The 27,333-nt window shown below is 48.6% G+C and overlaps 1 protein-coding gene across 1 annotated transcript in view; it reads right to left on the reverse strand.

Annotated features, from left to right (window-relative positions):
• Positions 1 to 27,333, reverse strand: part of DNAJA1 (DnaJ heat shock protein family (Hsp40) member A1) — a 257,885-nt gene that overhangs the window by 35,435 nt on the left and 195,117 nt on the right. Inside the window, exon 7 of the mRNA XM_033918184.1 lies at positions 13,275 to 13,390. Coding sequence (XP_033774075.1) covers positions 13,275 to 13,390 — 116 coding nt within the window. The remainder of the gene's footprint in view (positions 1 to 13,274; positions 13,391 to 27,333) is intronic.

Consider the following 27,333-nt stretch of genomic DNA (forward strand, 5'->3'; position numbering starts at 1 on the left):
CCTTCGATGAAAGCTCCATCGAAGACTCCATGCTTTAAAGCTGCTCCCCAAAAGAGGCAACAACGCTTGAAAGCACGGGCTGTAAGTGTTGAGCAAGGCCGGCACGATTTCGGAAGGTGCTGAGGCCCAAGACACCGAATGTAGCGTCGATGAGGGTCCGTCAGTGAAATTGCGCGCTGGCACTTGGATCACTTTTTAAAACCGGTCGCAGGCCAGGACATAGGCCGAAAAAGCTCCACCGCAAGATCGAAACCGCGGGGCTGCGGCCATGTGGCCTGCTGGAAGAAATTTTTTTTTTTTTTTTAAACAAGAAAAGCACGACGAAAATCAGCGATTCTGAGAAAAATAACCCAAAACCGCGGACTTAAGGCACAAGTGAAAAAACTTCACGAAGAGAGTAGAAGACGGACTTCTCGGCTCCTCAGAAAAGTAAGAACTGAGGAGACACGCCCTACGCTGGGCAGGAAGGCACTAGCACATGCGCAGTGCGGGCGACTCAAAACTTCGAGTTTCTTCAAGCAAGACTGCTTGTGAGGCGTCCGCATCGAGGCTCCGTTGGATCACATCACCCACTTCTGAAAATACCTGCCTGCTTGTCCTGGGATAATCCAAGATACAACTGTACATACTTATTTGTCCCTGTAATTTAATTTATGTGGGAGATCAAGAGCTTTTAATATCAGACTGAACGAACACAAGAGGGATTTTGACTACCCCACATGCCAAACGTTGTCATGAACACAAACACGACTTCTTTGCATTAAAAGCTTTGATTATAGACAGGAGGGGAGGGTATTTTTCTTTTTTTTTTTTAACTTTGGCTCAGAGAGAACAACGCTGGGTCTATCGTTTGAATTCAGTTGAACTGCATGGATTGAATAAAAAGTCTGGAATGGCAACATTTTTATTAATACCCGTTTGCCTGGAATGAACTTGCATTGTTTTGTCCAACCACCTTAAGAAGAAGTGATCTTCCCGTGTATTTCCATGGTAGCTTAACATATTGCTAAGCCACCTTAAGAATGAGCAATCAGTCCTGAGTACGTGTAGGCATCTGACGTCATGCCGCTCTTCTATATAAATATGCCGAGCCTCGTTTGCCTGTTTGCTCAGAACCGATAGTATTGTGTAGCTAAACTGAAAAAAGTAAAGAATTTAACAACACAAAATCCTTTATAAGCTTGTGTATAAGTTTAGTAACGTCTATTTCTCTTTTTAGTGCTGCTAAAATTTTATCCCTGACGGGTGGGTAAATGTGTCCAGTGAAACGAAGGCTTCATTGGAAGACGGTAAATACAAAGCAACCACTTCGGTTTCAAAAAGAGCAAAGTTATAAACTAAGTACTTTGAACTTGAGAGAAAGTATGAAGGATGAAGTCATCTTATGTAAAGCACAGTTACTTACACACACAAACAACTATGGAGAATTTAGGAAACACCTAAAAACCTACCTGTTCTTAAAATACCTAGACATCGAACCAGAACATCAGCCCTCGTAACACCATCACAAACCAGATCGTGTAAACTGTTAACCCTAACCCCTAATCACCAACTATGAACACTCCATTCAATTCATGGAATATTTCTACTTCTCTGTAAGCAGCATGGCACTTCTTGGCCTTGCAGCCCACAAACTGTTGTTACTACTACTAATGTTGATACTATCAGATGTACACTGCAATACTCCTTAATTCGTTGCATGTACAGCTTCTATTTATTGTATTTACAGTTTCCCTTTATTGTAAACCGCCTAGAAGTCGCAAGATTGTTGGCAGTATATAAGAATAAAGTTATTATTATTATTATTACCGTAACAGGTGTTATCCAGGGACAGCAGGCATATATTCTCACATGTGGGTGACGTCATCTACGGAGCCCCAGCGCGGACAGCTTTTCAAGCAAACTTGATTGAAGTTTCAAGTTTGCTACACTGCACCATGCATGTGCATGCCTTCTTGCCCACTAGAGGGCGCATCCCCACCTCGTGGTCCTCAGTTCCATAACCAGCAAAGAAGCCATCCCCGGGGAGGAGGGCGGGTTGTGAGAATATATGCCTGCTGTCCCTGGATAACACCTGTTACGGTAAGTAACTGTGCTTTATCCCAGGACAAGCAGGCATGATATTCTCACATGTGGGTGACCTCCAAGCCAACCAAAAAAGGGCAGGTGGGAGGATGGCAATTTAGGAAAACAGATTACGTAACACCGACTGGCCAAACCGGCCATCGCTTCTGGACAAAGTGTACAGACAGTAGTGGGAGGTGAACGTATGAACCCAAGACCAAGTGGCAGCTTTACATATGTCCTCCACAGGAGTAGACCGGAGGAAAGCAACAGAAGCTGCCATAGCCCGGACCTTATGCCCCGTGACTCGACCATGGAGCGTGAGACCAGCCTGAGCGTAGCAAAAAGAAATACAAGCAGCCAACCAGTTGGACAAGGTGCGCTTGGAAACAGGATGTCCCACCCGATTAGGATCAAAGGACAAAAACAATTAAAGAACCTTCCGATGAGACTTGGTACGTTGGAGATAAAAGGCCAACGCCCTCTTACAGTCAAGCGTGTGAAGCACCACCTCACCAGGATGAGAGTGGGGCTTCGGGAAGAACACCGGAAGAACAATGGACTGATTGAGGTGGGAATCAGACACAACCTTAGGCAAAAATTTCGGATGGGTGCGAAGAACCACCTTGTCATGATGAAACACAGTAAAAGGTGGATCCGCAACCAAAGCCTGCAGCTCACTAATCCGACGAGCGGACGTGAGCGCAAGCAAAAAGACCACCTTCCAAGTGAGAAACTTAAGATGAGATTTGTCGATAGGCTCAAAAGGAGGCTTCATCAGTTGAGCTAAGACCACATTAAGGTCCCAAACTATAGGAGGAGGTTTCAGAGGGGGATGAACATTCACGAGACCCCTCATGAAACAAGTCACCAGAGGATGAAGAGAAAGAGACCGACCCTCGAGATGCCGATGGAACCCCGCAATGGCACTGAGATGCACCCGAATGGAAGTCGTCTTCAGCCCAGACTTAGACAGATGCAACAAATATTCCAGCACCGAAGACACTGGAACCAAACTAGGGTCCAGATGGTTCGAGGAACACCAGGATGAAAATCTGGTCCACTTCTGGGAATAACAAAGCCTAGTCGAGACCTTGCGCGAGGCTTCCAAAATCTCCCATACCGACTGAGAAACAGGAACCGAAGTCAAGGGGAAAGGAACCAAGCGGTCAGATGTAAAGACTGAAGATTGGGATGTAACAGCGAACCCCGGCTCTGAGACAGCAGAGAGGGAAAAACAGGCAGAAGCAAAGGCTCCCTGACACTGAGTTGAAGGAGCAGGGAGAACCAGTGCTGCTGCGGCCAACGAGGCGCAATGAGAATCATAGTGGCTCTGGACGCCTTGAGATGAACCAACGTTCTCAAGATCAGAGGGAAAGGAGGAAACGCATAAAGGAACCTCCCTCCCCAGTCGAGAAGAAAGGCGTCGGCCTCGAGACGGTCCGGGGAGTACATCCGAGAACAATAGAGGGGCAGTTTGCGAGTCTCCGGGGAGGCAAACAGATCCACCTGAGGAGTTCCCCAGCGGTCGAAGACCTCCCGCAGGACCCGGGAGTTCAGCAACCACTCGTGCGGCTGGAGAAGACGACTGAGTTTGTCTGCCAGACAGTTTCTCTCTCCCTGAATGTAAACCGCACGTAGGAAGATGTTCTGGGAGACCGCCCATTCCCAAAGGCGCAGGGCTTCCCAGCACAGGGACCAAGAGCCCGTTCCCCCCTGGTTGTTCACATAATACATTGCCACCTGATTGTACGTCCGCACGAGGACTACCTGATCGTGTAGCAAGTGGCAGAACGCTCGAGCCGCCAGAAAAATGGCACGAAGCTCCAACACATTGATGTGACAAAGACGGTCCTCTGCCGACCATAGACCCTGAGTCCGCAGACCGTCGAGATGAGCCCCCCACGCGTACTCCGAGGAGTCCGTGGTCAGAACCTTGCGATGCGGAGGAACGAGAAAGAGCAAACCCCCTGAAAGATTGGAAGAGTTGGTCCACCAACGGAGCGAGCGTCTCAAAGAAGAAGGAGTCACCGTTATCGGACAAGAGACTGGGTCGCGATCCTGACGCCACTGCGAGGCCAAGGTCCACTGAGGGAACCTCAGATGCAACCGGGCGAATGGAGTGACGTGGACGGTCGATGCCATGTGGCCCAGAAGCATCATCATGCGCTGAGCCGATACTGCGGGCATCAGCGAAACATGGCGACTCAACCGAAGTAGGGCCTCCAACCGAGGAGGAGGGAGGAACGAACAGAGGCGAACCGTGTCCAGCACGGCTCCGATAAACTGAAGGGATTGAGCCGGGCACAACTGAGATTTGGGAAAATTCACTTCGAACCCCAGACGTTGAAGGAAGATGATAGTCTGTCGGGTCGCTGAGATAACTCCCTCCCTGGTCGACGCCTTGATCAGCCAATTGTCCAGGTAGGGAAAGACCTGTAGCCCCCGAGATCGCAGGGCTGCAGCGACCACCACCACCATACACTTCGTGAAGACTCGAGGGGATGAAGCCAGTCCGAAGGGGAGGACCCGATATTGAAGGTGCAACTCCCCCACCTGAAACCGTAAGAATTTGCGGAAGGCGGGATGCACCGGAACATGAGTATATGCTTCCTTTAAGTCTAGGGAGCACATCCAATCCCCTTCCTCCAAAAGAGGATACAACACCGAAAGCGACAACATACGGAACTTCTCCCGGACCAGGAACTTGTTGAGCTTCTGGAGGTTCAAAATGGGGCGTAAGTCCCCGGTCTTCTTTGGGACCAGAAAGTAACGGGAGTAAAACCCCCGCCCTCGTTGGTTGGGGGGTACAGGTTCCACCGCCCGAAGGCTCAACAAGGCCCTCGCTTCCGCGAGAAGAAGAGGAAGTTGGGCTTGACTGAATGGGTAAGCCCCCGGCGGATGTTCCGGCGGCGTGGCTGAGAAATTGAGCGAGTAGCCCTCGGAGATAATCCGGAGCACCCAAGCATCTGATGTGATCCTGGTCCAGGCCGCATAAAAGGCTAGGAGCCGACCCCCGATAGGAAGGGGGTTCGGCGAGAGTGCGGAGGGGGCCCGCCCCCATCCGCACATCATGTCAAAAAGACGGCGCCAGCTTGGACGCCCCCTGCGCCTGAGGTTTTTGTTGGCCTCCCCTACCTTGTTGCGACGGGCGCCGGGGCGGGGGTCTAGAGAAGGCAGGCGTGGACTTCTGGGGGTATCATAAGAACATAAGAAATGCCTCCGCTGGGTCAGACCCGAGGTCCATCGCGCCCAGCAGTCCGCTCACGCGGCGGCCCAACAGGTCCAGGACCTGTGCAGTAAATTTCTATCTATACCCCTCTATCCCCTTTTCCAGCAGGAATTTGTCCAAACCTTTCTTAAACCCCAGTACTGTACTCTGCCCTATAACTTCCTCTGGAATTGTATTCCAGGTGTCCACCACACGTTGTGTAAAGAAGAACTTCCTAGCATTAGTTTTGAATTTGCCTCCTTTCAACTTTTCCGAATGCCCTCTTGTTTTTTTATTTTCTGAAAGTTTGAAGAATCTGTCCCTCTCTACTCTCTCTATGCCCTTCATGATCTTGTAAGTCTCTATCATATCCCCTCTTAATCTTCTCTTTTCTAGGGAAAAGAGTCCCAGTTTTTCCAATCTCTCAGCATATGAAAGGCTTTCCATCCCCTTAATCAGTCGTGTTGCTCTCCTCTGAACTCTCTCGAGCAATGCCATATCCTTTTTAAGGTACGGTGACCAATACTGGACGCAGTACTCAAGATGTGAACGCACCATTGCCCGATTCAGCGGCAGGATAACTTCTTTCGTTCTGGTTGTAATACCTTTCTTGATTATACCTAGCATTCTATTCGCTCTCTTAGTGGCAGCTGCGCACTGTGCTGTCGGCTTCATTGTCATGTCCACCATCACCCCCAAGTCCCTTTCTTGTGCACTCTCATTCAAAAACTTCCCTCCCATCTCATAATTATACCTCGAGTTTTTGCTTCCCACATGCAATACTTTACACTTCCCAACATTGAATTTCATCTGCCATCTCTCTGCCCATTTCCCTAGTTTGTCCAAGTCTCTTTGCAATTCTTCGCAGTCCTCCTTTGTCCGAGCTCTACTAAATAGTTTGGTGTCGTCCGCAAATTTTATTATCTCACACTTCGTCCCTGTTTCTAGATCATTTATGAATATGTTAAAAAGCAGTGGCCCGAGCACCGAGCCCTGCGGAACACCACTCGTGACCTTTCTCCAGTCTGAGTAGTGGCCCTTCACCCCTACCCTCTGTTTCCTACCTTCTAACCAGTTTCTGATCCATCTATGCACGTCTCCGTCCACCCCATGGTTCTTCAGTTTCCGGAGTAGACGTTCATGAGGCACCTTGTCAAAGGCTTTCTGGAAATCTAGGTATATGATGTCTATGGGGTCTCCTCTGTCCATTTGTTTGTTAATTCCTTCGAAGAAGTGCAGTAAGTTAGTCAGGCACGATCTTCCCCTGCAGAAACCATGTTGGCTGGTTTTCAGAAGTTCGTTTCTTTCAAAATGTTTTATCGATGTTTTCTTTTATCAGTGCTTCCGCCATTTTCCCCGGAACCGAGTTCAGACTCACCGGTCTGTAGTTTCCCGGGTCCCCTCTTGATCCCTTTTTAAAGATGGGCGTTACGTTGGCTATCTTCCAATCCTCCGGAATCACACCTGTTTTCAGAGATAGGTTGCAAATTTGCTGCAGTAGTTCTGCTATTTCCTCCTTTAGTTCCTTCAGAACCCTTGGATGGATTTCATCCGGACCCGGCGATTTGTCAGTTTTTAGTTTTTCTATCTGCCTGCGCACCTCATCAAGGCTCACTTCCATGGATGTTAACTTTTGTGCTTGATTTCCCTTGAAGATTTGTTCAGGTTCCGGTATGTTGGTTGTGTCTTCGCTTGTAAATACCGATGAAAAGAACATGTTAAGTCTTTCTGCGACCTCTTTCTCTTCCTTCACCGCTCCCTTCCGGTCTCCGTCGTCCAGTGGTCCCACCTCTTCCCTAGCCGGCTGTTTCCCTTTAATATATCTAAAGAACGGCTTGAAATTTCGTGCTTCCCTGGCTAGCCTCTCTTCATACTCTTTTTTGGCTTTTCGAACCACACGATGACATTCTTTTTGATACTTTCTGTGATCTTTCCAGTTTCCCTCAGATTTGTCCTTCTTCCATTTTCTGAATGAGTTTTTCTTATTGCCTATCGCTTCCTTCACTATTTTAGTTATCCACGCCGGGTCTTTTGTTCGACTCTTGTTGCACCCTTTTCTGAATTTGGGGATATACAGATTTTGCGCCTCGCTCACTGTATTCTTGAAAAAGGACCAGGCATGTTCTACCGTATGCCATTTTTTGGAAGTGTTCCTAAGTTTCTTCTTTACCATTCCTCTCATTGCTTCGTAGTTTCCCTTCTTGAAGTTAAAAGTTGTCGCTATGGTTCTCTTTCCTTTCAGTATTCCTATTTCCACCTTGAACTTGATCATATTATGATCGCTGTTTCCCAACGGTCCCACTACTTCCACTTCCTTTGCAGGTCCCCTTAGCCCATTTAGGATTAGATCGAGAGTGGCATTTCCTCTCGTCGGTTCTCTAACAAGCTGCTCCATGAAGCAATCTTGTACAGCCTCCAGAAAGTCTGCCTCCCTGGCGCATCTTGAGCTTCCAAGACTCCAGTCTATCCCAGGGTAGTTGAAGTCTCCCATAATAACTGTGTTACCGCTTTTGCATTCTCGCTTCATCTCGGCTTCCATTTCTTCATCGATTTCTCCGGTTTGTCCGGGTGGACGATAGTATAGACCTATCTTTATTTCAGGCCCTTTCCTTCCTGGTATTTTAACCCATAGCGATTCTAGCTTGTTGGCCGTCTCTGCTATGTCCATTCTTGTCGATTGTATGTTTTCTTTTATGTATAGTGCTATTCCTCCGCCTTTCTGTCCTAATGTATGTTTTTTTAAACTCCACATTATTAGATCTTTAACTTCCATTCTGAACACTGACTCTATCACCATCTTGACCCACTCTCTGGTAATTTCTCACCTAGACTACTGCAATTCTCTTCTTAATGGCCTCTCACAAAAAGAACTACGACGCCTCCAACTAATACAAAATACCGCTATAAAACTTATCTATAAGAAAAGTAAATCTGACCACGTCACTCCTCTCTTAAAGGAAGCTCATTGGCTTCCTATCTCCTACCGTATTACTTACAAAATCATCCTTCTCACTTTCAAAATCAAACTTCTACATCAACCGACTTTTCTTGACAAGCTTCTTATACCTCAAAGTTCCCCGCGCACATTGAGATCTTCAGACCAAAAACTCCTTTTTATACCGTCCCTAAAAGACTTTTATTATACTCGTAAAACCAATTTCGCTGTTACCGCCCCAACATTGTGGAACTCACTGCCACAACATCTCCGTGATGAACAACAACTTGCTAAATTTAAGACAAATTTAAAGACATTCTTATTTCGGGACGCATTTAACCAAACCTAAAAAAAAAAAAAAAAACCCTCTTTTTCTTTCATTAGGCAAATATCCATTATTCATTACTTCAACGCTCCCCCCTCCTCATGTACATCCCCTCCCCACTCTCTCCATTTCTTCTATACAATGTAACTTTTTCCCTTCCCCCACAATTTCCTCACATTCCAGTATGTCAAGTCTTTGTCATTTATGTTTAATTTAAGATATTTCCATTCACATTCTATTACTATTAATTCTTTTTTAATCTGATTGTTAACCGGCCAGACAATTGCTTGATGGTCGGGATATTAAAAACCAATAAACTTGGAAACTTGGAAACTAATCTGTCTTGGCGATAGAGTTTGTATCGCCTCGGGGGAGGCCGGAATGGCTTCTGCGGCGGGACCCAAGGTTTAGGACGGACCAAGGAGGCAAGGGAGCGCTCCTGTTCCGACAGACGTTTGGTTGCTGCCTCCAGGGACTCATCAAATAATTCAGAGCCAATACAGGGTAGATTGGCCAGACGTTCCTGCAAGTTCAGGTCCATGTCCAGGGTACGTAGCCATGCCAGCCGGCGCATTGCCACTGCAAAGGCGGATACCCTGGAGGCCAGTTCAAATGTGTCGTAGACAGCGTGAAACAGGTACAGACGCAGCTGAGATAAGTTGGACATGAACGTGGCAAAACCCTCCTTGTGGAAATCCGGCAAGACTCCTTGATAACGAGGCAAGTCCTTGACCATGCTTCGGAGATAAGAGGAAAACGTAAAGGCATAATTAAGGACCCTGGTAGCCATCAATGAATTGGAATAGAGGCGACGACCAAACTTGTCCAGGGTCCGTCCCTACCGTCCGGGCGGGACCGCCGCCGAGACCTTAGCGGGCTGCGACTTCTTCAGCGCCGATTCAACGAGCAACGACTGGTGCGACAGTTGTGCTTTCTCGAAGCCCTTACATGGGATGGTCCGGTACTTGAACTCCATCTTAGAAGGCACCGCTGTGACTGTAAGAGGGGAGTCCAAATTTCTCAGGAAGGTCTGGTGGAGGACCTTATTGAGAGGCAGACGAGGAGTTTCTCTCGGGGGAGTGGGCAAATCTTGTTCCTCCAAAAACTCCTTCGTGTACTGGGAACCAGCAAGCAAGTCCAGGTCCAAAGCACGTGCCATATCCTGCACGAATTTTGAGAAGGAAAAGGGCCTGGCAGGCGGGGAAGGAGTTCGAAGTCCGAGCCGCCAAAAAAGAGGGGGAGGCCTCGCGGGAATACCGAGGCTCCCTACCAGACCCTGATCCCCAGGAGGCCGTACCGAGCGACCTCGAAGGGGTCGGGGACCGCCTATGCCCCAAGGAGCCCTTGGGGGAAGTCCCCGGGGTATGAGGAACCGAGGCCCGTCCCCTCTGTCTCAGCGAGGAGTCTCTCGAACCCCTCCCCACGGGGGACCGGAAAAGCCTCTGATTGTCGAGGCGGAGCTCCGAGACACGCAAGGTCTCACCCCCGGTCGGCGAGGAGCGACGCATCTCCGAGGAGAAGCCCGAGAATGCTTGGGCTTCCTCGGCCGACGCCTCGCCCGAGGCCGACCCGAGGGCGAGGAGCCCCGGGAGGACCTCGAGGAAGAGGACGTGGAAGAGATCCTCCTAACCCGACGCACCTTGTCCCGAGGCCTGACACTTCTCTCAAGCTGGTCAACCGAGGTCGAGGGCAAGGTCGGGATCGAGGTCGGCAGACCCCCGGGGGCCGAAGCCGAGGGCGCCGAGACCGAGGCCGCCGACGCCAAGGCAGTCGAGGCCGGAGCAGTCGAGGCCGAAGCCTGCTGCAGGTGCGCGAGGGCCCCGGACAGCTCCGAGGCAATCAGCGCTCGGAGCAAGTCCTGGAAGGCCGGAACCTCCATCATGGCTGGCAGGTCCAGGGCCGAAGGGTGCTCCCTGGAGGGCGACATCGATCTCGAGTATTCCCTCGGGGCACTAGACTTTGTTACTCGGGGCGGGGCCGAGGACGACCCACCCGCAGTCGAGGAGCCCGAGGATGGCTTCTTCGCCGACCCTGGAGTCGAGGATGGAAGGGGGGACTTACCCGAAGCAGGTTTGGTCGAGGCAGCAGGCTTGGAGGAAGTCGAGGGTCGCGGCGAGGTCGAGGGACCGGAGGCCGAGGTCGAGGCCGGAGCCGAAGCCGAGGCCGACGTCGAGGCCTTCCCCGCCGCAGGGTCCGCAGAGAAGAGCTCCGCCATCTGGGCACGGCGTCGGCGGAGCGCTCTAGTCTGAAAAGTTGAGCACCTATCACAGGACTCCATAGGATGCTCAGGACCCAAACAAATCAAGCACCACCGGTGAGGATCGATAATCGAAAGCAACCGATCACACCGGGTGCACTTTTTAAAGCCCGTCAAGGGACGGGACATGAAAGCCGAAAAGGCCGGGAACGAACGATGTCCCGCAGCCGCGGCACCCGGGAGCCCCCGGAGCCGAACGGAAGAAAAATAAAAGATTTTTTTTTTTGACGGCAAGCGACAGACTAAGAAAGAAAAACAATAAGAAAAGCACAGCGACCGAGAAGACCCAGACGCGGTGTCAGAAGGCCAAAAAAATACGAGCACAATTTCCACAGGGCTTCTGGCTCCGCGGAAAAAACTGAACTGAGGACTACGAGGTGGGGATGCGCCCTCTAGTGGGCAAGAAGGCATGCACATGCGTGGTGCAGTGTAGCAAACTTGAAACTTCAATCAAGTTTGCTTGAAAAGCTGTCCGCGCTGGGGCTCCGTAGATGACGTCACCCACATGTGAGAATATCATGCCTGCTTGTCCTGGGATAATACTTAATTAACTGAGAATTTCTGGCACATGAGCACAAGCACTTTAAGAATTTTTCAAATTCTATGAGCTGAAAGTTTGAAATGAAATGAAAATTATCTACAGTATTGAAGTAGTATGAATGAAATGAATTGAGCTGAAAGTAATCCCCTAAAGCAATGAAGCAGCCTCAATGAATTGAGCTGAAAGTAATCCCCTAAAGCAATGAAGCAGCCTCAATGAATTGAGCTGAAGAGTATTAAATGAAAACCATTTACAGCACTGAGGCACTTTTTTGAAATACTAATGAAATACTTAAAGAACAAACGCATTTTAAAAAGTTTAAGTACTATTTGCTGTTGGTCCCGAGTGTTCAGTTGAATTGTAGTTCTTTTTTAATATAGAATATTAGTAGTTAGTTATGAAAGCTTTAATACATTTAATGGAATATTAAAATTTGATGAATTCCTTAAGAGTTAGGTTAGATTTGATTTTTATTGATATATTATGTGCACATCCAGGGGGAAGGAGGAAGAGTGGATTTATTTTTAAATGATTCTCTGAATTCTTGTAAAATTAATGTATGGGTTTATTTTCTCTTATGGATGTGAAATGTATATCATAATGAGCTTTTTGAAGATTTGATTATTAAATTAAAAATTTATAACAGTTATGGGATAGGGTGGGGGGAGAGATATAGATTGATTTGTTTCCTGAAAGAGTATTAAGTGATGTCTTAAATATAAAATGTATTTAATTTGTATTGCACTTATTGAAAATGTTGAAAATGAATATTTTTTTTTTTTTTTTTAAGAGTTAGGTTAGATTAAGAAGACCTCGGTCCCGGGAAAGATGATGGAAGCACTGGTCAAGGACACAATCTGCGAGCACATAGAAAAAAATAGACAACTGAAGGAGAGCCAACATGGCTTCTGCAAGGGTAGGTCATGCCTCACGAACCTACTGCACTTCTTTGAGGGGATAAGCAGCCGGATGGATAAAGGGGAAGCCATAGACATCATATATCTTCACTTCCAAAAAGCCTTCAACAAGGTACCCCATGAAAGGCTGCTAAAGAAGCTGTGGAATCACGGGGTGTAAGGGTATGTCCACCGATGGATTAGACACTGGCTGGCGGGCAGAAAACAAAGGGTTGGAGTAAAAGGGCATTACTCAGACTGGCAATGGGTCACGAGCGGAGTTCCACAGGGATCGGTGTTAGGACCACTCCTATTCAATGTGTTTATCAACGACCTGGAGACGGGGTGCACCCTGACCTAATGCCCTATACAACCCACACTCTATATTCAAGTCTCCCTCTCAATCAGTTTATATTATAGCGTTACCACCGCCCCCCCCCCCCCCCCTTTATAGGGGAAAATGTTTTTGGTTTATAGTAAAACTTCTTTCCCTTATTCCTACTGATCCCCACTGTCCTGTTATAGTTTGCTCTACTTCCCAGCACCTCTTCTCCAAACTGAAAACTCCTACTCACCCCAGTGTAAAGAAACTCCCTCCTCAGTTACAACTCTGGCAGTCCAGTACTGAGCTGAGTCAGGAGCATGGAAGGATTGCTCCTGCCCTAGCTCACCAGTGAATCATCAAGGCTATTGAAACAACCTCCCTTCTCCTGGCCTACCTTATCTTTACAATGAAAAGGAAATGAGTATGAGGGGGTCTGGAAGCACAGTTGACCACAGGCAAGACATCTCAGGGAAGGGAGGGTAGGCTTGAATATAAATAAAGATTTAATTTTTGATAGGCTTTTTTGCCCATGACACCATAACCTCCCCAGGGGCTGTGAACATTGCCTCCACAGCATCCTTACACCTTGCTGTGCAAATCATTTGCCATCTAAGCCAGCATAGACATGTTGAAAAGCAATACAATATCCAGAATATTGAACCAATTTTTCAATCCTGGTCAAACATTTCAACAAAGCCCCTTTAAAATATTTCTACATACCTGGATGAGATGTTATAAGAATAGTTCTATTGTCCAATGTTAAAATTGGTTTTTGAAAGCCACACAATGCTTCAACAAGCTGAATGTCCATGCACATTATCAAGTCTTCACCACGCCTACAAAAGAAAATAAGCTTAAAATGCTTTTGGCATATGCAGGACTTATTTCTAAGGGAATGACCTGGGAACAGTTCCATAATTTTGTCTCCAGATCAGAAATGTTCTAGCTGAAGTAGAACCAAACACTACCACCACAGTGTTTTCCCCAGAATTTTTTTTCAGCTGGGTGGCATGAAAAATTAGCCAGGTGGGACGGGATGGGTTAATTTGGAGGTGGGGAAAATTAACCTCCTCTTACTAAGGTGAGCTAGCGTTTTTAGTGTGCGCAGATTAGCAGCACGTGCAGACCCCCGCGCTATGCGGGAAGACTAATGCCAGCTCAATGCTGGTGTTAGTCTAGCACGAGCGGCAATTCTGCGTACGCTAAAACCGCTATCGCAGCTTAGTAAAAGGAGCCCTAAATGTGTACTATTTTTATTAGTTAATTATTATTATTTTCCATTGCTCAATATGACTTCCTTTAAGGTTTGACACTTGTGCCAGAATATTTTTTCTAAATTTAAGAAGTATCCAATTCTAGAAGGGAATAATTAGGTATTTACCCTTTTTCAAATGATATAGAGCGGGGGTCTCAAAGTCCTTCCTTAAGGGCCGCAATCCAGTCAGGTTGCCAGGATTTCCCCAATGAATATGCATGAAATCTATGTGCATGCACTGTTTTCAATGCATATTCATTGGAGAAATCCTGAAAACCCGACTGGATTGCGGCACTCAAGGAGGGACTTTGAGATCCCTGGTATAGAGGTTTAAAAAAGGGAAATGCGTTAATGAAGTCATTAGGTTCAATCTAGCCATTTATTTCTGCATGAATGTAAAAAACTAACAAAACAAAAAAAAGATAAATAAAGCTCATCTAGTCATACAAAAAATGGCTCTACAGCACCTCTAATAATGTTTTGATCACTAGGTTCCTTCCTGAGGTCTCACTGAGGATATAAAATAGATGCTATCCCTACTTCCAGACCTCTTCTACATAATTTATGGAGAGGTATTACTAAGCCTGCGTGATTGATCTTTATCTGCTACTTTTTTTATTTTCATGTAGTGCAAAGTGAGAGCTAGGGCAAAACAGTTTAGGTAAAGACGCAGGTAATAATTAGTAATGTATTAAAAATGTTTTATTTTTATTTGCTTATAATGTTTTTTGAAAGCTGCTTGATGTTAATACAACTTTATTTTATAGTGTGTGGGTGTGTGGTGGTGGGTGGGGGGATAAAGCACAGTTACTTACCGTAACAGGTGTTATCCAGGGACAGCAGGCAGATATTCTCACATGTGGGTGACGTCATCTACGGAGCCCCAGCGCGGACAGCTTTTCAAGCAAACTTGATTGAAGTTTCAAGTTTGCTATGCTGCACCACGCATGTGCATGCCTTCTTGCCCACTAGAGGGCGCATCCCCACCTCGTGGTCCTCAGTTCCATAGCCAGCAAAGAAGCCATCCCCGGGGAGGAGGGCGGGTTGTGAGAATATCTGCCTGCTGTCCCTGGATAACACCTGTTACGGTAAGTAACTGTGCTTTATCCCAGGACAAGCAGGCAGCATATTCTCACATGTGGGTGACCTCCAAGCCAACCAAAAAAGGGCAGGTGGGAGGATGGCAATTTAGGAAAACAGATTACGCAAAACCGACTGGCCAAACCGGCCGTCACTTCTGGACAACGTATCCAGACAGTAGTGGAAGGTGAAAGTATGAACCGAAGACCAAGTGGCAGCCTTGCAGATGTCCTCCATAGGAGTAGACCGGAGGAAAGCGACAGAAGCTACCATCGCTCAGACTTTATGTCCCGTGACCCGACCATGCAGCGCGAGACCAGCCTGAGCGTAGCAAAAAGAAATACAAGCAGCCAATCAGTTGGACAAGGTGCGCTTGGAAACAGGACGTCCCAACCGATTAGGAACGAAGGACAAAAATAATTGAGGAACCTTCCGATGAGACTGAGTGCGTTGCAGATAAAAAGCCAACGCCCTCTTACAGTCAAGCGTGTGAAGCGCCACTTCGCCAGGATGCGAGTGGGGCTTCGGAAAGAACACCGGAAGAACAATGGACTGATTGAGGTGGAAATCAGACACAACCTTTGGCAAAATTTAGGATGGGTGCGAAGAACCACCTTGTCATGATGAAACACAGTAAAAGGCGGATCCGCAACCAAAGCCTGCAACTCACTAATCCGACGAGCGGACGTGAGCGCAAATAAAAAGATCACCTTCCAAGTGAGAAACTTAAGATGAGATTTGTCAATAGGTTCAAAAGGAGGCTTCATCAGTTGAGCCAAAACCACATTGAGATCCCAAACTACAGGAGGAGGTTTCAGGGGCGGATGAACATTCACAAGACCCCGCATGAAACGAGTCACCAGAGGATGAAGAGAGAGAGAGCGACCCTTAAGATTCCGATGGAAAGCAGCAATGGCACTAAGATGCACCCGAATGGAAGTCGTCTTCAGCCCAGACTTGGACAAATGCAACAAATATTCCAGAACCGAAGACACCGGAACCGAACTCAGATCCAGATGGTGCGAGGAACACCAGGATGAAAATCTGGTCCACTTCTGGGAATAACAAAGCCGAGTCGAGACCTTGCGCGAGGCTTCCAAAACCTCCCTGACAGACTGAGAAACAGAAACTGAAGTCAAGGGGAAAGGAACCAAGCCGTCAGATGTAAGGACTGAAGATTGGGATGCAACAGCGAACCCCAACTCTGAGACAGCAGAGAGGGAAAAACAGGCAGAAGCAGAAGCTCCCTGACACTGAGTTGAAGGAGCAGGGAGAACCAGTGTTGACGAGGCCAACGAGGCGCAATGAGAATCATAGTGGCTCTGGACGATTTGAGATGAACCAACGTCCTCAAGATCAGAGGGAAAGGAGGAAACGCATAAAGGAACCTCCCTCCCCAGTCGAAAAGAAAGGCATCGGCCTCGAGGCGGACCGGGGAATACATCCGAGAACAATAGAGGGGCAGTTTGTGAGTCTCCGGGGAGGCAAACAGATCCACCTGAGGAGTCCCCCAGCGGTCGAAGACCTCGTGCAGAACTCGGGAGTTCAGCGACCACTCGTGCGGCTGGAGAAGACGACTGAGGTTGTTGGCCAGACAATTCTTCTCTCCCTGAATGTAAACCGCCCGAAGGAAGATGTTCTGGGAGACCGCCCATTCCCAAAGGCGCAGGGCTTCCCGGCACAGGGACCAAGAGCCCGTCTCCCCTTGCTTGTTCACATAGTACATTGCCACTTGGTTGTCCGTCCACACGAGGACTACCTGATCGTGCAGCAGGTGGCGGAACGCTCGAGCTGCCAGAAAAATGGCCCGAAGTTCCAACACATTGATGTGACAAAGACGGTCCTCCGCTGACCATAGACCTTGAGTTCGCAGACCGTTGAGATGAGCCCCCCACGCGTACTCCGAAGAGTCCGTGGTCTCACATGTGGGATGCGGAGGGACGAGAAAGAGCAAACCCCCGGAAAGATTGGAAGAGTTGGTCCACCAACGGAGCGAGCGTCTCAAGGAAGGAGTCACTGCTACAGGAAAGGAGAGGGGGTCCCGATCCCGACGCCACTGGGAGGCCAAGGTCCACTGAGGAAGTCTCAGGTGCAAGCGGGCTAACGGTGTGACATGCACCTTCGACGCCATATGGCCGAGTAGAACCATAAGACGCTGTGCCAACACCGAAGTCTGCAGCGAAATCTGGGAAATCAGTCGAAGCAGGGCCTCCAACCGCGGAGGTGGGAGGAACGCCCATAGGCAAACCGTGTCCAGCACGGCCCTGATAAACTGAAGGGATTGAGCCAGGCATAACTGAGACTTGGGAAAGTTCACTTCGAACCCCAGACATTGAAGGAAGATGATAGTCTGTCGGGTCGCTGAGATAACCCCCTCCCTGGAAGGGGCCTTGATCAGTCAATCGTCCAGGTAGGGAAAGACTTGCAGACCCTGAGATCGCAGGGCCGCCGCGACAACCACCATACACTTCGTGAAGACTCGAGGGGACGAAGCCAGCCCAAAGGGGAGGACCCGATATTGAAGGTGCAACTCTCCCACCTGGAATCGAAGAAACTTGCGGAAGGCGGGATGCACCGGAACATGGGTATAAGCCTCCTTCAGGTCCAGGGAGCACATCCAGTCCCCTGCTTCCAACAGAGGGTACAGGACCGGAAGCGACAACATACGGAACTTCTCTCGGACCAGGAACTTGTTGAGCTTCCGGAGGTCCAAAATGGGGCGCAAGTCCTCGGTCTTCTTTGGGACCAAAAAATAACAGAAGTAAACCCCCGTCCCCGTTGTGTGGGGGGCACCGGCTCCACCGCCCGAAGTCTCAACAAGGCCCTGGCTTCCGAGAAGAGGAAGCTGATGTCGATTGGAAGGAGCCGTGTCTGGCGGGCTTTCCGGCGGCTGCGTCAAGAAGTTGAGAGAGTAACCCTCCGAGATGACACGAAGCACCCAAGCATCTGAAGTTATCCGAGCCCATGTCGAATGAAAGGCCCGTAATCGGCCCCCGATGGGAAGCGGATTCGGCGTCAGTGCGGAGGGGGCCTGCCCCCATCCGCGCAGCATGTCAAAAAGACGGCGCGGGTTTAGACGCCCCTTGCGTCTGAGGCTTCTGGTTGGACGCTCTGCTCTGCTGAGTGGAACGCCGAGGCGGAGGCCTGGAAAACGCCAGCATAGTCTTCCGCGGGTAGCACCGCAGAGGCGGTCTGAACGGCTTCGGAGTCGCCACCCGGGGTTTGGGACGGACCAAGGAGGCGATGGAGCGCTCATGTTCCGACAAGCATTTTGTTGCCGCCTCAAGTGATTCATCAAACAATTCAGAGCCGACACATGGCAAATTGGCCAGGCGCTCCTGCAAATTCGGGTCCATATCAACCGTGCGGAGCCACGCGAGGCGGCGCATGGCCACCACAAATGCAGAGACCCGGGAGGAAAACTCAAAGGCGTCGTAAACAGCATGGAAAAGGTTCAGACGCAGTTGAGACAAGGAGTCCATAAACTTGCCAAAGTCCCTCTTATGGGAATCCGGCATGACCCCGTGAAAACGGGGCATCGCCTTCACTATGTGCCGCAAATAGGACAAGAAGGTGAAGGCATAATTAAGGACCCTGTTTGCCATCATTTAATTGTGGTAGAGGCGACGACCAAACTTGTCCAGGGTCCGCCCCTCCCGCCCAGGCGGGACCGCAGCAGAGACCCGAGAAGGCTGCGACTTTTTCAACACCGACTCCACCAGCAAAGATTGGTGGGACAACTGCGCCTTCTCGAACCCCTTACAGGGGACCGTACGGTACTTCGACTCCATTTTTGAAGGAACCACCGTGACAGTCAGAGGGGAGTCCAAGTTCCGCAGGAACGTCTGGTGAAGCACCTTGTTCAAAGGCAGACGCGGAGACTCCCACGGAGGAGATGGCAGATCTTGCTCCTCCAAAAATTCTTTGGTATATTGAGATCCCGACAAAAGATCAAGATCCAATGCCCTCCCCATGTCCAGAACAAATCTCAAAAAGGATGAGGGCCTCGAAGGCAGGGAAGGAGAACGAGAGGCCCGCGCCGCCAAAAAGGTTGGGGAAGCCTCACGGGAATACCGGGGTCGACCAGTGCAAGACTCCGAGCCCCAGGAAGCCACACCAAAGGACTTCGGTGGGGTCGGAGACCTCCGATGCCCCGAGGACCCCCTCTGGGAAGTACCCGGGGTACGAGGCACCGAGGCAAGCTCCCTCCCCCTTGGCGAGGGGTCCCTCGATAACCCACCCTCAGAGGAACGGAAAAGCCTCGGATTATCGAGGCGGAGCTCCGAGACGCGTAGGGTCTCCGTCCGGGTCGTCGAGGAGCGACCGCGTCGTCGAGGAGAGCCCCGAAGGCGTTTGGGCTTTCTCGCCCGACGCTTCGCCCGAGGCCGACGAGCCCCGGGAGGACCTCGACGAGGAAGAGGTGGATGAAATCCGACGAACCCTACGCACCTTGTCCCGAGGCCGCACACTCCGCTCAGGCTGGTCTACTACTGAGGTCGAGGGCAAGGACGGGTTCGAGGCCGGGACCACCCCGGGGGTCGAGGCCGGGGCCGAGGCCGCTGAGGCCGTCGAGGCGGAAGCCGGCTGCAGATGCGCGAGGGCGCCGGACAGCTCCGAGGCAATAAGCGCTCGGAGCAAGTCCTGAAATACAGGCACGGCCAGCATGGATGGTAAGTCCGGGCCCGGCGGGTGCTCCCTCGAGGGCGACCTCGGTCTCGAGTATTCCCGCGGGGCACCCGCCTTCGACACTCGGGGTGGGGCCGAGGACGATCCACCCGCCCCCGTCGAGGAGCCCGAGGACGGCTTCTTCGATGACCCTGGAACAGAAGACGGAAGTGAGGACTTACCCACCGTCGACTTCGGGGTCGAGGATGCATGCTTCAACGAGGAAGGCTGTCGCGGCGAGGTCGTCGAGGCCGAGGTCAAGGCCGGGGCCGAAGCCGACGTCGAGGCCTTCCCCGCCGCGGGGTCCACAGCAAAGAGCTCCGCCATTCGAGCGCGATGGCAGCGGAGAGCTCTCGGCTGGAATGTCGAGCACCGAGTGCAGGAGTCAGTCGGGTACTCGGCACCCAGGCAAAGCAAGCACCACCGGTGGGGATCGGTTATGGAAAGCAACCGATCACACCGGGTGCATTTTTTAAAGCCCGTTAAAGGGCGGGACATGAATCAAAAAACCGACCGGGAACGAACGAGGTCCCGCGGCCGCGTCTCCCGGGAGCCGAACAAAAACTTTTTTTTTTTTTACTAATACGTACATGCAAACGAAGAAAACAACAAATAAAGCACAGCGACCGAGAAAAATCAATCAGTCGCGGTGACAGAAGGCCAAAATGCACGGAGCACAAAACGAACAGGGCTTCTGGCTCCGCGGAAAAAACAGAACTGAGGACCACGAGGTGGGGATGCGCCCTCTAGTGGGCAAGAAGGCATGCACATGCATGGTGCAGCATAGCAAACTTGAAACTTCAATCAAGTTTGCTTGAAAAGCTGTCCGCGCTGGGGCTCCGTAGATGACGTCACCCACATGTGAGAATATGCTGCCTGCTTGTCCTGGGATAACACCTATGTCAATAGTAAATTTAGAATAGGGTCATTAAATCCAGTGGCGTACCTAGTATATATGACAGCCAGTGCTGATCATATTTTAACAACCCCCTCCTCTATATAAAAAGTTATTTTTAGTAATAATGAGTCACACAAGGGTGCACCTAGGAAAAGGCAGCATTTTAAACACTGCAGTGAGCACTAGAACACCAACACACGCATTGTAAAACTAAACAAGCCAGATCCTGCACAGTCATCTCCTTTTCATACACACAGAACACAGATACACCCTTGCCCAATATGAAATAATCACAAACTAAAAATAGAAATATGTAGACAAAAGTTAACACCACAGAAACAATGACATGTCCCCTAATACTGCGCAAAATATAAAGACAGTAGATGTAAATTTGAAAAAATTGCTATATAACAATCACCACTTTACAAATTAACAAATAGAAATAAAATAATAAATAATGAGAAATAAGAAAATACCATTTTATTGGACTAATCCATTTTTCAATTAGTAGTAATTAGCTTTCAGAGGCTAAAGCTTTCTTCAAGACAGTACAGTATACTGCTGTTATGGTATCCTGTCCTGACCTGAGGAAAGGTGTTTAGTCCCAAAAAAATTGCCTTATTTCCATTTCCTATTGATAAACTTTAATCAATACAGTTACAATACTACTTGAGTCTACGTAAAGCAACAAAAATATTTTTCCAACTTTTGTCGTTTCTGCTTTAATCATCTTTTCGCTCTCTTCTTTCTATTCAGCGTTTGTCCTCTCTCCCTTCCATGCAACACCTGTCCTCTCTCTTTGCCCCTTCCACCCAGCCTCTGCCATCTCTCTACCCCTTCCTTCTACTGTCCACCCTCTCTGCCCTTTCCATCCAGTGTCCGCCCTCTCTCTCTTCCATATGGCATCTTCCCCTCTAAATCCCTTCAATAAACTGTATATCCTGTGCCCTTTCTCTCCTTTGTACATGATTCATTTCAGCTTCACCCCTCTCCATTTTTTTGTCTCTGCCCCCTCCCCCTCCCCATGCCCTGGCATCTCTCTCCTATCTCTCCTTCTTCCTCCTTGCTCTGGCACCTCCTCTCCTTCCTTTCCCTCTGGTCTGGCATTTTATGTCTCTTTAGTTTCCCTTCCCTATGCCCTGGCATCTCTCTCCTCTCTTTCCATCTCCCCCTCCAACTCCATTATCTTGCATCTCTTCTCCTTCCTTTCTCTCCCTCCTTCCTTCTTTACACCTGGTCTGGCATCTGTCTCCTTCCCCCCAGGGCAGGATTAATTCTTCGAGGGCCCCTCTGCCCGGCCCCGCCAAATTTATCTGTTTTCTTATTCACTTCTATTTCTTTTTAATTTAAAAAACACAAAGATTAGCATACCAGTGCACAGTTTTTCTTCTAACCGTACTTATCAGGTCCACAGCAATGGAACCTTCTCCCATCAATGGCACAATCCCTGCGGAATCCCACAAGGCTCCCCACTTTCCCCCTCCCTCTTTAACATCTACTTAGCACCCCTAGCACGGACACTAGCCGACTTAAACCTTAAATCATTCATTCATGCTGATGACATCACCATTATCATTCCCCTAACTTCATTCACCCAACAGACGGAACAACTCACATCCTCACCAAGTTAGAAATATGGACCTCACAATTTAAATTAAAAATGAACACTGAAAAAAACAAAATCTTCCTGGCAAGCCCTACCCATAAAATAACAAACACCTCCATGAAACTGAAGGGCCTAGATTATCCTATCAACCCCTCCATAAAAATACTCGGAGTCATCCTAGATAGATGCTTAACCTTCGAAGACCATACCAATGCCCAGGTCAAAAAATGCTTCTACACCCTCTGGAAACTTCGCACCATCAAACACTACTTCGACTACCTCTCCTTCCGTTTACTGGTCCAATCATTAATCTTAAGCATACTGGACTACTGTAATATCATATACCTAGGAGCCTATAAAAACACCAAACGCCTAAGAACAGTACAAAATGCCCCCATCCGCCTCATCTTCGGCCTCAAAAACTACAACCACGTTAGCCCCTATTACGCCAAACTCCACTGGCTGACGGTGGAGGCAAGAATCACCTTTAAATTCGCTTGCCTCTGCTTTAAAACCTTAGCAGGCTCTTCCCCAATCTACCTATCTGAGCACCTTGAAATTGCTGGCCCCTCTTGTACTCGAAATACCTACCTGTTCTCTTTTCCCTCCCTGAAGGGCTGCCTCTACAAAAAATTCCTTGACCGATCCCTAGCATTCCAAGCGGGCAAATGGAACAAATGCCTCTCTACTCTCATCTCCAATTCCCCCCACTATCAAACATTCAGGAAATTAACTAAAACCTACCTTTTTGACAAATTCCTCTGATCTAACCTCCCTTCTCTTCTGACCTCTCCCCCTTAGACCCTACCGCCTCATGTAACATTGCTATTTGTAATGCCGCTGTATCGAATTTATAGCAAATGTAACTACTCTGAACATATAACCTAGCTGCCAAAATAACTTCACCGTATATTTATTGTCTAGAATGTAAAGGTAACTTGACCGAATATGTATCGTCTAAAATGTAAATGTAACATTAACGAAATTGTAACTTCGCTGTAAATGTACAGTCTCTTCATCTGTTAACCGCATAGAACTTCCATGGTAATGCGGTATACAAGAATAAAGTTATTATTATTATTATTCTAAGCCAGTGTTCTTCAACCTTTTTACACCCGTGGACCGGCAGAAAAAAAATAATTATTTTGTGGACCGGCAAACTACTAGGACTAAAATTTAAAAATCCCGTTTCCGCCCCATCTCCGCGAGCTCGGTCCCCACAAATCATCTGATCCCATCCACACAAGCCTCAGTTATGATTTTATATTGAATGTATTTTATTAAAGTATAAAAAGAAACAATATTCTGTAGAATTGTCATTTTATAAATACAAATAATTCAGAGCAAGGATCAACAAAACCCCTGTCTCCCCTCCCCTTCACATATATCCCCTCTACTATCAAGAAAACTGAACAAGCCAAATTATTACAGAATGCTACACAGAAATATCATGCTAAAAGAATACTGAAGTAACACATGACAGGAATAGTTTTAGGGGAGTGCAACTAGGGCAACTGCCCCCTGGTCAGAGAGCGCCCTAAGCCAGCTGAAAGCTAAAGAAGCACTGCCTGGGTTTTGCAGTCCCCAGTTATGTCTAACACCAGCTCTAGCAGGATATATATTTCAAATCTGATATATTCTAATCACAAAATAGAAATAAAATTATTTTTTTCTACCTTTTGTCGTCTCTGGTTTCTGCTTTCAATCTTTTTTTCACTCTCTTCCTTCCAGCGTATGCCCTCTCTGTCTCTTCAATCCAGCATCTGCCCCTTCCATCCACTATCTGTCCTCTCCCCCTTCCATATGGTATCTGTCTTCTTTCTATGTCCCTCTCCCCTTTCCATCCAGCTTGTGCCCCTCTCTCCTATTTACATGATTCATTCCAGCTTCATCGTTGTCCCTCTGCTTATTTTTCTGCTGACCCCTTCCTATCATCAATCTCTCTACTTTCTCATGCCTGTGTCTCCCCTTCCCCTCCTCTAATCTCTCTGCCAGCTGTTTCCTTCCTTTTTTCATTCTCCCTTCCCTCCTCCTCCTGTCCAGCAGTAACTCTCTTCCCTTCCTCCCCTCCCAGCAGCATCTCTCCGTCTCCCTCTCCAGTAGCAGCTGTCCCTTTTTTTTCCTTGCCCAGCAGCTTCCCAGATTCCTTTCCCTCCTCCCCTCCCAGAAGCATCTCTCCTTCTCCCTCTCCAGTAGCAGCTGTACCTTTTTTTCCTTGCCCAGCAGCTTCCCAGATTCCTTTCCCTCCTCCCCTCCCAGAAGCATCTCTCCTTCTTCTCCCTCTCCAGTAGCAGCTGTCCCTTTTTTTATCTTGCCCAGCAGCTTCCCAGATTCCTTTCCCTCCTCCCCTCCCAGAAGCATCTCTCCGTCTCCTTCTCCCTCTCCAGTAGCAGCTGTCCCTTTTTTTCCTAGCCCAGCAGCTTCCCAGATTCCTTTCCCTCCTTCCCTCCCAGAAGCATCTCTCCTTCTTCTCCCTATCCAGTAGCAGCTGTCCCTTTTTTTCCTTGCCCAGCAGCTTCCCAGATTCCTTTCCCTCCTCCCCTCCCAGAAGCATCTCTCCTTCTTCTTCTCCCTGTCCAGTAGCAGCTGTCCCTTTTTTTATCTTGCCCAGCAGCTTCCCATATTCCTTTCCCTCCTCCCCTCCCAGAAGCATCTCTCCTTCTTCTTCTCCCTCTCCAGTAGCAGCTGTCCTTTTTTTTTCCTGGCCCAGCAGCTTCCCAGATTCCTTTCCCTCCTCCCCTCCCAGATGCATCTCTCCTTCTCCCTCTCCAGTAGCAGCTGTCCCTTTTTTTTCCTGGCCCAGCAGCTTCCCAGATTCCTTTCCCTCCTCCCCTCCCAGATGCATCTCTCCTTCTCCCTCTCCAGTAGCAGCTGTCCCTTTTTTTTCCTGGCCCAGCAGCTTCCCAGATTCCTTTCCCTCCTCCCCTCCCAGATGCATCTCTCCTTCTCCCTCTCCAGTAGCAGCTGTCCCTTTTTTTCCTGGCCCAGCAGCTTCCCAGATTCCTTTCCCTCCTCCCCTCCCAGAAGCATCTCTCCTTCTCCCTTTCCAGTAGCAGCTGTCCCTTTTTTCCCCTGCCCAGCAGCTTCCCAGACTGATAGTGGTTTTCTCCCCTCCCAGCAGCTCTTCTTACTTCCCAGCGCAGCGATTCACGAAGGCAGCCTCGGGTCCTTTGTTGGGTCGCGCCGCCTCTGAGGAAAGAGGAAGTTGCATCATCAGAGTCAGCCGCGACTCAGCAAAAGCCCCGAGGCTGCCTTCGTGAATCGCTGCGCTGGGAAGTAAAGGAGAGCTGCAGAGAGGGGAGAAAGCCACTGTCGGAGGCTCCCCAAGATCTCTCCGGCCCAGCGCACGCTTCCGATGCTGATCTTGCCGGTCCTGCGCGGTCCGGCAGGAAGTTCAAATGAGTCAATCTTGCCGGTCCTGCGCGGACCGGCAAAAATTTCCTGCGGACCGATACCGGTCCGCGGACCGGCGGTTGAAGAACTGTGTTCTAAGCAACCCCCAAACATCTCTGAACAAATCCCCCTTCCTTACCTTCCCACCTACTTATCCAGGACTTTAACTCTGAACTCTTTCCATATGTATATAAGTGTTTAAATATATTGTAAAGCAGTAATACTATCCGAAATATAAGTCTATATTCATAACCAAGTTTACAACGCCTCTCAACTGCCTCACTCTAAGTATGTATAAACAACCAAATCTGTAACTCCTCTAGTACGTTCCACTCCATATATGTTAACTTGTAACGAAACAACAAGGCAAGCAGTCCAAAGAATCTAACATGAAACAAAAGAAGATCGGCAGAAAATAGAGAGATTAAAATCAGCTTTATTAAAGGTGCTCCCAAGAACCATGCCTGATGCATTTCACCAAACAAGGGTAGTCAACGCTAACAGAAAACCATGTCTTTCATACACACAGAACATTATTTATACACCCTCCATCCAGTATGGAATAAGTAATCACAAACTAAAAATAGAAATATGTTGATAAAGGTTAAACTGCACCGCTAAGAAGCCAAACTGCATACAGTGAAACACCACAGAAACAATGACACATAGCCCCCTAATACTCTGCAAAATATAAATATAGCAGATGTAAATTTGAAAATACTGACAATCACCACTTTACAAATTAACAAATAGAAATAAAACAAAAATTGAAAATAATATACCATTTTATTGGACTAATCCATTTTTCAATTAACTTTCAGAGGCCCTAGCCTCCTCCTTCAGGTCAATATAGTATACTGCTGTTACATTATACTGTCCTGACCTTAGAAACGGGGTTTTGGTCTCTAAAAGTTAGTAAAAAAATGTATTAAAATGAGTCCAATAATAAGATTACCTTATTTTCTGCTTGTAATAGTTTTTTCAATACAACTACAGTACTACTTTATTCTAAAGCAACAAAAAATATTTTTTCTACCTTTTGTCGTGTCTGCTTTAATCATCGTCTTCACTCTCTTCTTTCTAGCCAGCATCTGTCCACTCTGTCTTCCATGCAGCATCAGCCCCTTCCTTCCACTGTCTGCCCTCTCCCTGTTCCATATGGCATCTTCCCTCTTTTTATGCTCCTTCAATAAACTGTCTATCCTGTGCCCCTTCTCTCCTTTGTACATGATTGATGTCAGCTCTGCCACCTCTCCATTTTTCGCTCTCTTGTCACCACCTCGTCCCCTATGATCTGGCATCTCTCTCTTCTCCTTTCTTTCCTTCGCACCCCACAGTCTGATATCTTCCCCTCCCTGATTCTCTGGCATCTCTCTCCTTTCCTTTTCTTCATCTCCCCCCCCTCCATGCTCTCACATCTCCTCCTTCCTTTCTCCTTGGTCTGGCATACCTTCCTCCTTCCCTCCATGCCCTGGCATCTCTTCCTCCCTCCCTTCCCTCCAAGCCCTCCCTCCCTTCCCTCATCTCCTTTCATTCCTTCCTTTATCTTCTTTCTCCCTCCAGTTGGGTGCAGCAAGTCTCTCTCCCTCTGCTCCCTTTCCTTCTTCTGTCACCCAAGGCCTGGCGTCATGAACTTCTTTGGGCAGCAGCATTCAGAATTCGCTGCTGTTGCTGGCTTCGGGCATTCTTCTCTGTCGGGTCCTGCATTCATGGAAACAGGAAGTAGGCAGGACTCGGCAGAGAGGAAGGCCTGAAGCCAGCAACAGCAGTGAATTGTAAATGCTGTTGCTAGCCGAGGAAGTTAATGGCGCCAGGCTGAGCACCCGGGGCAGACTGCTACTCTCCCCTCCCCATGACCCTCCTATCTCTCCCTCCCTCCCAT

Source organism: Geotrypetes seraphini, chromosome 1 (genome assembly GCF_902459505.1).
Source record: "Geotrypetes seraphini chromosome 1, aGeoSer1.1, whole genome shotgun sequence".
Lineage (NCBI taxonomy): Eukaryota > Metazoa > Chordata > Amphibia > Gymnophiona > Dermophiidae > Geotrypetes > Geotrypetes seraphini.